Here is a 12,139-nt window from a genome sequence, read left to right on the forward strand (position 1 = left end):
TCAGGATCCTTTTTAGCCCCGGGAACATTCTCAAACCTATTACCACCTTTCACCTATCTGTCATTTGAATAAAACCCACACATGTCCTGAGACCCTAAAAACAAAATTCACCCAGGCTTTCGGGGTTGTTGGCCTTGGAGACTCTCTATCTAAAGCTCAAGGAACTCTACTCAAGATTTGGAGGTAATGGATCCACAGTCATGGGGTACTTCCTCCTCATGTGCCACACACCCAGCCTATTCCTCGTTAATCTCTGAGATCCTCCCCTCCCTGGTAACTAGCTGTGTCTCAAAGTAGGTGGGGTACACGGTAGGGGACTGTGGCGGAAGAGGTCGTATTCAAGGAAAAGGAGACAGTTTTGCAACCCAGGCCAAAGGCCAGCCTTCAGTCCCACAGAGTATAAAGGCAGCCAAGACGCTGGCTCAGCCACCACCATCTGACTGGCACCCTGGTTGCCACCATGCTGGCCTCAGGCATGCTGCTGGTGGCCGTGCTGGCCTGTCTGGCTGTCCTCATGTTGATGTCTGTCTGGCGGCAGAGGAAGCTTTTGGGAAAGCTGCCTCCAGGCCCCACGCCATTGCCTTTCCTTGGAAACTATCTGCAGCTCAACACGGAGCAGATGTACAATTCTCTCATGAAGGTGCGGCGGGCTGGGAGGCAGTGGGATGGGGTGGGGAGACAGACATGCCCAGATCCACAAGGCAGGGGCCCTGACCACAGACTGCATGAGCCAGAGTCTTTATTTTATTTTATTTGCCAGTCCTCCAGCTTAAACTCAGTGCTTGAGCCCTGTGCCTGAGCTTCTTTTTGCTCAAGGCTAATGCTCTACCACTTGAGACACAGCGCCACTTCTGGCTTTTTCCGTTTATGTGGTGCTGAGGAATGGAACCCAGGGCTTCATGCATGCTAGGCAAGCACTCTACCACTAGGCCACATTCCAAGCCTGAGGCAGAGTCTTAAACGGGGAATTCTTTTTGTGGGGAGAGGATGTGGTAGGAATCTTTAGAAGCCCATTTCTATTGGGATACCATGGATCTCTCCTCTAATCCTAGCTACTCAGGAGATTCACATCTGAGGATTGTGGTTCAAAGCCAGCCACCTCAGGAAAGCCTGTGAGACAATGAGCCACTGGACAACTAGAAATGGGGCTATGGCCCAATGTGGTAGAGTTCTAGCCTTGAGCTGAAGAGCTTAGGGACAGAGCCCAGTTGCCAAGTTCCAGCTCCAGGATAGGCAACAAAAAAATAAAAATATGTGTGTGTGTGTGTTTGTGTGTGTGTTTGTGTGTGTGTGTGTGTGTGTGCATACGTGCACATGCCCACTTATGTGGGTGGGTGGGTGAGTAGGTGTGGTCCTGAGCAGGCTTAGACTACAAATGGAAACATTCAATCTCTTAACTTTCCCAGGGTTTGGAGGGGAAAAAAGCCAATGCACCCTAGTATCTGGAAGTTGCTCCTCAAATTTTTCCCATCTGCCCATTCCCAGCTGAGCGATCGCTTCGGCCCCGTGTTCACGGTTCACCTGGGCCCTCGCCGGGTCGTGGTGCTGTGTGGCCAGGATGCGGTGAAGGAGGCACTGCTGGATCAAGCTGAGGAGTTCAGTGGGCGTGGGGAGCTGGCCACCTTCAACTGGCTCTTCCAAGGCTACGGTGAACCCAGGGGCCATGGAGTGGAGGGCTTAGTGGCCTCAGTTTCCCCAGCCTGTTTCCTCTGGATCTTTCAAGCTTCTGGCTTGCCTCAGACCTTCCCAGTGTCTTTCTCTCTTGCTTCCAGTTCTCTGTGGACAGAAAGCAGTCACTCCCCCCTTTCCATCCATTTCAAAAGTCAACTCCCGCCTTTCTGCCTCTCCTCCTCTCTCTTTCTCTCTCCTTACACCCTCCCTCTCTGATGGAGGGGGACTGTCTCCCCTTCCCTGTCTCTTTCCCCATGATCTGCAGATCTCTGTCCCTGAGTCTGGGGTTTCTTCCTGGCTCCCTCGCTTGCTCTTCTGCCTATAGAGCTCCTCTCCCTTGTCTTGCTCTCTGCACACCCTGGCTTCCAGGCCTCCACCTTCCCCAGCATCCCCAGGGTGCTCTGAGGATACCAGCCCACATGCACTTTGGTGGTCATGGGTTCTGATCTTCCCTCTTCCCTCTCCCAGGCCTGGCCTTAGGCAATGGGGAGCGCGCCAAGCAGCTGAGGCGCTTCTCCATCGCCACATTGCGCGACTTTGGTGTAGGCAAGCATGGCATCGAGGAGCGCATCCAGGAGGAGGCGGGCTTCCTCATCCAGGCACTGCGGGACACGTGCGGTGGGTGCGAGGCAGGGGGAGAGTGGGGCCAGGGGTTGGTGACCACCCCATAAATCCTCTCCCAAAGGGCTGGGAATATGGCCTAGTGGCAAGAGTGCATGCCTCCTACACACGAAGCTCTCGGTTCGATTCCCCAGCACCACATATATGGAAAACGGCCAGAAGGGGTGCTGTGGCTATGGTGGCAGAGTGCTAGCCTTGAGCGGGAAGAAGCCAGGGACAGTGCTCAGGCCCTGAGTCCAAGGTCCAGGACTGGCCAAAAAAAAAACCTCTCCCAAAGGGTCAGACTGGCATCAGGTCACTGGGATTGGTTCTTTTCCAGGAAGATCTTTCGTGGGTTCCCCTTCACCCCTGCAAACCCCTCACCCTCCACCCCTGCCTACCCTCCATTCCTCCACCACTCTCACCTTCTATTCCTGCTGAGCCCTCAGGCTCCATGTTTCATAAACCCTCACCCTTGGGGCTGGGGATATGGCCTAGTGGCAAGAGTGCTTGCCTCGTGTACATGAGGCCCTGGGTTCGATTCCCCAGCACCAAATATACAGAAAATGGCCAGAAGTGGCGCTGTGGCTCAAGTGGCAGAGTGCTAGCCTTGAGCAAGAAGAAGCCAGGGACAGTGCTCAGGCCCTGAGTCCAAGCGCCAGGACTGGCCAAAAAAAAAACAAAAAAATAAATAAATAAAATAAACCCTCACCCTTCACCCTTGAAAACCCCTACCCTTCACCCCTGCAGGCTCCTCCATAAACTCCTCACTCTCCACCCTGCAGGCACCTTCATAGATCCCACCTTCTACCTGAGCAGAACCGTCTCCAATGTCATCAGCTCCATTATCTTTGGGGACCGCTTCGACTATGAGGACAAGGAGTTCCTTTCTCTCCTGAAAATGATGCAGAGCAGCTTGAAGTTCACAGCCACTTCCACTGGACAGGTACCCACGCCGCGCCCTGACACAAGTGTATGAGCAAGAGCCAGGTCATAGACATAATTTCAAAATGGCCGGGTTCTCATGGCTCACGCCTGTCATCCTAGCTACTAGGAGGGCTGACATCTCAGGATTATGGTTTGAATTCAGCCTGGCAGGAAAGTCTGTGAGACTCTTACCTCCAATGAATCAGCAAATCCTGGAAGTGGCGCTGTGGCTCAAAGTGGTAAAGCGCCACCCTTGTGCAGAAGCACTCAGGAACAGCGCCCTAGCCCCACCACAGACAGAACAAATGTGAAAGCCGTTGACTCATGATTGTAATCCCTGCTGTGCAGGAGGCTGAGATCTGATGGATGTTGAAACCATCCTAGGCAGGAAAGACTGTGAGACTCCAATTACCCAGCAAAAAGCTATGACTGGGAGCTGTGGTTCACATGCTAGAGCGCCTGGAAGAGGCAATGAGATCACCGGCCCAGCCCTGGGCAGGGTGCACCTGTGAGGCCATGAAGTTGGTTTGCTGCCACCTGCAGCCCAGGAGCTGAGCAAATGGTGGACCCACGCTCTGTGTTCAGGCCATGGGGGAAATGTCCACCTGTCCTGGGAGACCTGCGTATTGGTCACTGACTCTGGGTCCTGGCACAGCTCTTCAGGTGTACACGGGGGGGGGGGGGGTTGTGGGGACCTTGGAGGCAGGAGGATGGCAGATGGGTGACCCATGGCCTGTGGGAGTGCACTAACTATGGGGGGGGGGGGGGGCGGCTGTGATTGTGCCTTGTGTTGTACTAGAGTTTGAAGCCAAGACCTTGAGCATATTAGCCAAGCACTCTGTCCTTGCGCTAACTATTTTATCATTCTTTATTTATTCATTCATTTATTGAGCCACAGTTGCCTCAAACTTGAGACATTCCTGGACTCCAGAGTAGCTGGGATTACAGGTGTGTGATAGATGTCAGGTGAATGTCTGTCTTTTTTCCATTTTCCCTCTCCTCAACCCCACCCCAGCTCTTTGAGATGTTCTACTCCATCATGAAGCACCTGCCGGGACCACAGCAACAGGTCTTTAAGGAGCTGCAGGGGCTGGAGGATTTCATCACCAAGAAGGTGGAGCAGAACCAGCGCACCCTGGATCCCAACTCCCCTCGAGACTTCATCGATTCCTTCCTCATCCGCATGCTAGAGGTGCATTCAGCAGCCCGGGGGAAGGGGGCGGGGCAGCCAGTTCAGTGCCATGCAGATTGGGCTAGGATGGAAAACCTAGAACTATGTCAATTATATAAATAATTCTCTGTGTGGATCATGGTTGATTATATAAATCCTTAATGTCCACTGGGAATGTGGCTTAGCGGTAGAGTGCTTGCCCAGCATGCTTGAAGTCCAGGGTTCGATTCCTCAACACCACATACACAGAAAAAGCCGGAAGTGACTCTGTGACTCATGTGGTAGAGTGCTAGGCTTGATCAAAAGAAGCTCAGGGACATTGACTAGGCCCCAGCCACAGGACTCACAAAAAAAGAAAGTAGTTAATAAATAGTACTCAATGTCAATCATAATGAATATGGGTGTTCTTCTACAGAACCTTATCCACAGAGAAGATAATGGTAACTAACTCTACCCCAATGCCTGTACTAGGGCTTGTGCTTTCTTTTTTTCTTTCTTTCTTCCTTTTTCACATTTGTGGAGCTTGAACTCAGGACCTGGGCATTATCCCTGAGTTTCTTTTGCTCAAGGCCTAGTGCTCTACCTTGAGCCACTTTGAGATTGGAGATAAGAGTCTCATGTACTTTCCTGCCCAGGCTGGCTTCCAACCACCATCCTCAGATCTGAGCTTCCTGATTAGCTACAATTACAGGTGTAAGCCTCCAGGGCCTGACTAAGCTAGGTATTATTTAGTGCCCATAACAACCTTTTCTATATGTGTGTACCAGTCCTGGGGCTTGAACTCATGCCCTGGATACTGTCCTTGAGCTTCTTTTGTTCAAGGCTAGCACTCTATATTTTGAACCTCAGCTCCACTTCCATTGTGTGTGCCTATGTGTGTGTGTGTGTGTGTGTGTGTGTGTGTGTGTGTGTGTGTGTGTGTGTGTATTACTGTTGTCTTTGTGCCTGCTAATTGGAGATAAACATCTCACAGACTTCCCTGCCTGGACTGGGTTCTAATGGCAAATCCTCAGATCTCAGCATTCTGAGTAGCTAGGATTGCAAGGGCCACTGGTGCCTGGCCCATCATAGCTATTAGGATCACAATGAGGAACCACAGCCCAGAGAGTGTTGGTGATCTGCCTGAGCTCACTCAGCATGGAATCTGTGTCTCTAGCTTACTCCAGGTCTGTTTCTGACACTGGTGCTTTAAGCTACCACACCAAATGAGAGTGAGTGGGAAGTACAGTAGAGTTGAAGGCCTTTCTCCTTGCAGGAGAAGGAGAACCCCAATACGGAATTCCACATGAAGAACCTGGTGCTCACCACCCTGAACCTCTTCTTTGCGGGCACAGAGTCTGTCAGCACTACCTTGCGTTATGGCTTCCTGCTGCTCATGAAACACCCAGATGTGGGGGGTAAGGCCGGGCAGGGCCAGGACAGAGAAGTGAGGGGAGGGAGGCAGGCCCTACAAGTCCCCGAAGTTAGCTGTCATGTTCTCATTTCTCCTAACAACCTGGACCTTCACATAGGCCCTGTTACAATCAAGACAGGAGAGTCAGCCTGTGCACTTAGCTATCACAGTCTAGCTATGAAAATAGTAGGAGCCAGGGCAGTGGCTCCTCCAGTCATCCTAGCTACTCAGGAGGCTGACAGCTGAGGATTGGAGTCTGGATTTGCCTGCTCTGGCTGGCTTAAAACCAGGATCCTAGATCTCAGCCTCCTAAGTAGCTACAATTACAGGTTTGAGACACTGGTGCCTGCATGTGGAGATGATTTTAACTGTTGTTTGTTACGTTTTCTAGAGGGCTTATAGGAAAAATTGATAGGTAATATATTCATAACTTCTGTGGTTTGCTTATTTAATTTGGAGAGATGGCAAAAATCAATTGTAGTTCCGATTCCATTCTTATGTTTGAAGCTGGATGCTGTTGTGCATAACTGTATTCCCACCCCTGAGACTGAGACATGGAAGATTGGAGTTCAAAGCCAGCTCAGGGAGCTGAGACTTAATTCTTATTAACTAGCAAAAAGATGGGTTGGAAATGTTGTTAAAGTGGTAGAGCACCAGCCAAGTGAGAATGTGTGGCTGAGTTCAAGCCCTAATACTGGTATTAAGAAAAAAAAAAGCAAAAGAAGAAATAATAAATTTGATAGGCATTGGAAAAAAATTTTAGCTTTTTATTGAGAAAATTGTCACTTTTGATTGGTAGAATGGACCTAATTCTGAGAAACCCTGTTATCTGTCTTACTGTTTACGATAAAATAAAATAAAAACTAAAGTGAATGCAGAAAAAAAAAGGAAAAAGAAAATAGTAGGAGCTCCTCCAGTCATCCTAGCTACTCAGGAGGCTGACAGCTGAGGATTTGCCTTTGGAATCCAGCCAAGGCAGGGAAGTCTGTGAGACTCCTATCTCCAAGACACCACCAACCAGTAAACTGGAAGTGAGGCTGTGGCTAAAAGTGGTAAAAGAGTTCAGGGACAGCCCCCTGGCTCTGAGTTCAAGCCCCACAACTGACAAATGCATATATATTGGTGCTTCCTAAACGGATTGGTAAATTGTGGATCCAAACCACAAGGACCCCACTGCCTCCTTCTCCAAGCCACAGCCTAAGACAGCCCTTGATACTGATAGGACAGTGAGTTAATGGCCAACAGCTGTTGTGAATGAATGATGAGCTGTATGCCTGTCATTCATTGTTCTAAGACCTACACACAGGTTTCTTTGCCTGCCTTCCTGCTTCCTTCCTTCCTACCTACCTTCCTTCATTTCTTCTTCCTTTCTGTCAGTTGTGGTGGGGATTGAACACAGGGCTTTGATGCTATCCATGAGTTTGTTTTATCTAGGCTGGTGCTCTAACACTTGAGCCACACATCCACTTCTGGTTTTCTGGTGGTTTATTGGAATTTACAGTCTCTTAACTTTTCTGCCTAGGCTGGCTTTGAAATCTGATCCTTAGATCTCAGCCTCCTGAATAGCAAGTATGACAGGTGTTATCCACTAGTGCCAAACTCTTTTATGATTCCTTTTTTTTTTCTCGATTCTCATCCCTAATTCAAAGACTTCAAATACCGAAACACATTTCTTCTTTCTCTCCCAACTCCCAGCCAAAGTCCACGAAGAGATTGATCGGGTCATTGGCAAAAACCGGCAGCCCAAGGTTGAGGACCGAGCAAAGATGCCCTACACAGAGGCTGTGATTCACGAGATCCAGAGATTTTTAGACATTATTCCCATGGGGATGGCCCACAGGGTCACAAAGGACACCAAGTTCCGGGAGTTCCTTCTGCCCAAGGTGCTACTATCGACACCCTGTCTTCCCTTCTTAATCGAAGGCTTCCTCACCTCCCATGTCCCTTCTGCTTTCCTACTCAGACAACTCTGTATCCTGGCTCCCTGCAACACCCCTCCTCCCCATCTTCCCTGGCTCAGAAGATCCAGGCCTTGGGGCTGGGAATATGGCCTATTGGCAAGAGTGCTTACCCCATATACATGAAGTCCTGGGTTCGATTCCCCAGTACCACATATATAGAAAACAGCCAGAAGTGGCGCTGTGGCTCAAATGGCAGAGTGCTAGCCTTCAGCAAAAGGAAGCCAGGGACAGTGCTCAGGCCCTGAGTCCAAGGCCCAGAAATGGCAAAAAAAAAAAAAAAAATCCAGGCCTTGACTTAAATCCTCCCAAATAGGCATTCAGGAGGCTGAGATCTGAGGATCGACATTTAAAGTCAGCCCCAGCAGAAACGTCTATGAGACTTAAATTTTTTCGGCCTGGGGCTTGATCTCACTGGTCAATGTTCTTGAGGTTTTTTTGTTCAAGGCTAGCATTCTACCAGCCACAGTACCACCACCATAAGACTCTTATCTACAGTGAAACACACAAACTCCTGGAAGTGGAGCTGTGGGCTCAAAGAGGCAGAGTGCTAGCCTTGACCAGAAAAATAAAAAATAAAAACTTAGAGACAATGCCTTGGCTCTGAGTTCAAGGCCTAGGACTGAAACACACACACAAGAGCAGGGTTAAATCTTATTTACCCAGACCTCTTGCTTAAGAACAGGAATCTCCAGTCATCAATAGATCATTCCAGAAGGCCCGGAATGTCATAGCTCTGGCACATGTACCTGCCAAGTCCCCTTGCCCCCCAACCATCCACCTAGAAAGACAGGAGATGTAGATCTCCAAAACTCTGGCTTCTGGAAGCCTCAAACCTGTGTCCACCAAGCCCCTGGTAACAGGAGGAACTTCTACTCACTCACAGAGACCTTAACCTCATGGTCCCTGAAGCCTCTCCCTCCCTCCTCCACCCCCATGACTCCAATCCCAGCCCCCCCACACACACCTTGTCCCAGGGGACTTTCAGCACATTCATCTTCCATCTGCCTTTCTCACTTTCCCTTCCTCCTCTTCTTCTCAGGGTACCGAAGTATTCCCCATGCTGGGCACTGTGCTTAAAGACCCCAAGTTCTTCTCTAACCCCCGAGATTTTAACCCTCACCACTTCCTGGATGACAAGGGACAGTTTAAGAAGAATGATGCTTTTGTCGCCTTTTCCCTTGGTGAGTGACCAGCAGTGGCCACCGGGCCACGGCTCACCGCAAAGGGACAGCTGTGTGTGCCAGCCCCTCTCCAACCCACAAAATCATTAGTGCCTTTCGCCAGCTTGGAAGGTCCATTGGATCTAGTCTGTGATCCCCTACCTGCAACCCATGCTAATTCCCAAACATCCTGTTGGGTGCCAGGAAAAAGAAAAGGGATTATCAAAGCTCATTCACAAATGAGGAAAATCAAGAACAGAGTGAGGTAGCCATATTGTCTGTGGCTCACGCTGCCATCCTAGCTACTCAGGAGGCTCAGATCTGAGGATGTTGATTGAAAGCCAGCCAGGGCAGGACTAGCCTTGAGTGAAAAATCTTAGGGACAGCAGTCAGGCCTTCAGTTCAAGCTTCATGATTGATCAAAAAAATATACTTTAAGTGGAGTCAGCCTTGAGGGGAAAAACCAAAGGATAATGCCCAGTCCCCTCATGGACTAGGGAAACCCAGGCTCAGAGAGGAGGTTAGAATTTTCAGCTTCCCTGCCTACCTTTAGAGGACTCAGCTGGGGACTTGGGATTTGGGGGTTAGCTCACAGAGAGAGTTGGCTTCACCCCTGCCTGCCTGCTCTCCTCTACAGGAAAGCGGTACTGTTTTGGAGAAGGCCTGGCTAGAATGGAGCTCTTTCTTTTCCTTACCACCATCATGCAGAACTTCCATTTCAAGTCCACGCAGCCTGCCCAAGACATCGACGTGTCCCCCGAAATTGTGGGGCTCACCACAATCCCACCAACCTATACTATAAGCTTCCAGCCTCACTGAGCCTAGGGCTGTGCTGGGGGAGGAGGAGAGGAGAGGATGGGGAGGCAGAGGGGGAGGGAGGGCCCTGGGCCACTAGGAGGGGTGGGAAGAAGGGAGGGGGCGATTGTCAGATGGGAAGGGCAAACAGGCCAGACTGCTGACCTTGCTGAAGATGGGCGCTTCCAATCTGGAATGCCAGAGGGGGCATTTTTTACCTCGTGAGTGGTAATAAAAATAAATCAGTTCATATTTATTGAACGAATTTTGTGTGTCACATTTATATCAGGTGTCTGATGATCTCTGCGCACACGACCTGAGCAAAGGGTTTGTGTGCGGCTGGGAATCTTCTGCAGATGAGAGGCATGCTAAGGCTTAGGAAGGCCTTGCTGAGGGCTGCTACTCCATAGCCCTGTCATCCCAGCTACTCATGAGGCTGAGAGCTGAGGATCCCTGTTCAAAGCCAGCCTGGGTAGGAAAAGCCCAGCAGACTCTTCCCTCCAATGAACCAACAAAAAGTTGGGAGTGGAGGTGGGGCTCAAGTGGTAGAGTGATAGCAGGCTTTGAATTCAAGCCTTGTGAGAGAGAGAGGAAAACACCAAGAGAAACTCTGAAAGCTTTGAAAGAAGTAATTAAATCACCAGACACTTTAACACCAGGAGAGGACTTTCAGGGTAAGAGTGGCATCCCCGATGTCCCACAGTGTCACCTCCCATGGCCAGGAGAGGGAGAAGCTCACTGCCAGCCTCTCCATCTCACAGGCACTGGCCCAGAGTGGACAGAAGGGAAATTCCTGAAGGAAATGCCTTGTGGCAAAATGGCTGGAACTGTGCTGAGAGCCAGCCATGACTCCCCTGCTCCCCATGCAGGCACATCGCGGAATTGCACAGCATGGACTGAAACCACTCACTTGCTTAGCATTTCTCAACACCATTATCTCAGGATGGAGATGTGGCTTAGGGGATAGAGCGTCAGCCAATGAGCGTCAGCCACTGAGTTTGAGTCCTGCTCTGTGTGTGTGTGTGTGTGTGTGTGTGTGTGTGTGTGTGTGTGTGTGTGTGTGTGTGTAATATAGTCCTGGAGTTTGAATTCAGGGCCTGACCACTCTCTCTGAGCTTTTGGGGCTCAAGGCTAGGTCTCTACCACTTGATTGACAGTCCTATTTCTGACTTTTATTCTTTTGGTAGTTAATGTTTCCCAGGCTCACTCTGAACCATGATCTTCAGATCCCAGCCTCCTCAATAGCACTATAGGTAGGAGTTACTGACACCCAGCTTCTATTTTAATTTTAACTTTATAGTGTAATAAGGCTTGTCAAACTTCACCATCCTACACTTTACCCTTAGCTTCCATAGCTCCATATTGATTTTTTGTGACTCCACCTTAAAGGGCTTCCCCCCTCCTCTGCCCCATGAGACTGTTTCCTTATAGTTTGACACTCAAAGATTTATGTAGCCATTGTTTCTTCTGGTTTCTAGGTAACAACTATAGTACCAGGTTGTGGTAATGATCATAGTAATGAGTTATAGGAATGATCATAGTAGTGGTTACAAAGATACTCTAGAAGCTGTCATGTTGCCCTGCTTATGATTGCTTACAGCTCGCTCATGCCTGCTTCCAATATTGTTTTAGTTTCTGTAACTTCACCTGCAGGGAAGGATCTTTAGGGACTTTCCACCCCTGTGCAAAGAAGGGAAGTGGGCTTTCTGCTTTAAAAGAGGCCATAAGGTGTGGGAATATGGCTTAGTGGTAGAGTGCGTGCCTAGCATGTTGGAAGGCCTGGCTCGGTTCCCCACTACCACATAAACAGAAAAACCTGGAGGTGGCACTCTGGCTCAAGTGGTAGAGTTGTAGCCTTGAGCAAAGAGCAGCTCAGGGATAGAGCTCAGGCCCAGAGTTCAAGGCCCAAACTGGCATAAGGGGGGCATGATATCAGACTGGGTGCTGCACTTTTTGGGCACCTGACCATCCAGTGTAGTCGTGGCTATCAACAAAGACTTTCTTTTGGTTGTACTCTGAGTCTGCGTCGTCTCTCCTGGGGGAGTCATCGCCTCCACATTTTCGAGGCCCCAGCAACATCTATAGGAGACAAGAACCCAGGCTCCAGGGTATTTCAACAGGTGGCCAGGCACTCGGGAGATAAACTAGATCAATTCCTGTATGAGACACCCCCTGAAACATTTCAGGGCCCCAGGAAATGCGCTTCTCTACTCCCTTCTGTGCTAGAGGCCCCCAAGGCTTCCACCCCCAATTATTGCATGAGACCCATGTAATCTCCTTCCTCTTTTTCCTCCCTTCTTCTCCTCCCCCTCTCCTCCTACATTTCTCACTATCACACTAACAGTGGACAGTCTCCCTTCTTTCCTGGGGCCTCAGGTCAGGCATGGTCATCTGCAAGCACTCAGCTGGATGGTCTAGTCAGGAGAAAAAACGTAAAAAATGTATGCCCTATCCAAGATTT

General features: G+C 49.8%; 1 protein-coding gene across 1 annotated transcript; it reads left to right on the plus strand.

Moving 5' to 3' along the window:
* The first annotated feature begins 453 nt into the window (after positions 1-453).
* Positions 454-9,702, plus strand: LOC125339000 (cytochrome P450 2A5-like). The gene is made up of 9 exons (XM_048330059.1): positions 454-640; positions 1,486-1,648; positions 2,140-2,289; positions 3,057-3,217; positions 4,214-4,390; positions 5,625-5,766; positions 7,458-7,645; positions 8,763-8,904; positions 9,521-9,702. Exons 1-9 carry the CDS (start codon positions 461-463, stop codon positions 9,700-9,702), a joined length of 1,485 nt encoding a protein of 494 aa, XP_048186016.1. The 5' UTR covers positions 454-460.
* The last annotated feature ends 2,437 nt before the right edge of the window (positions 9,703-12,139 follow it).

This window comes from Perognathus longimembris, chromosome 20 (assembly GCF_023159225.1).
Source record: "Perognathus longimembris pacificus isolate PPM17 chromosome 20, ASM2315922v1, whole genome shotgun sequence".
Classification (NCBI taxonomy): domain Eukaryota; kingdom Metazoa; phylum Chordata; class Mammalia; order Rodentia; family Heteromyidae; genus Perognathus; species Perognathus longimembris.

Coding starts and splice junctions, on each gene's coding strand:
- LOC125339000 (XM_048330059.1), top strand. CDS start 461: ATGCTGGCCTCAGGCATGCTGCTGGTGGCCGTGCTGGCCTGTCTGGCT. Junction 1,649..2,139: donor CTGGCTCTTCCAAGGCTACG/GTGAACCCAGGG, acceptor TCCCTCTCCCAG/GCCTGGCCTTAGGCAATGGG. Junction 2,290..3,056: donor GGCACTGCGGGACACGTGCG/GTGGGTGCGAGG, acceptor TCCACCCTGCAG/GCACCTTCATAGATCCCACC.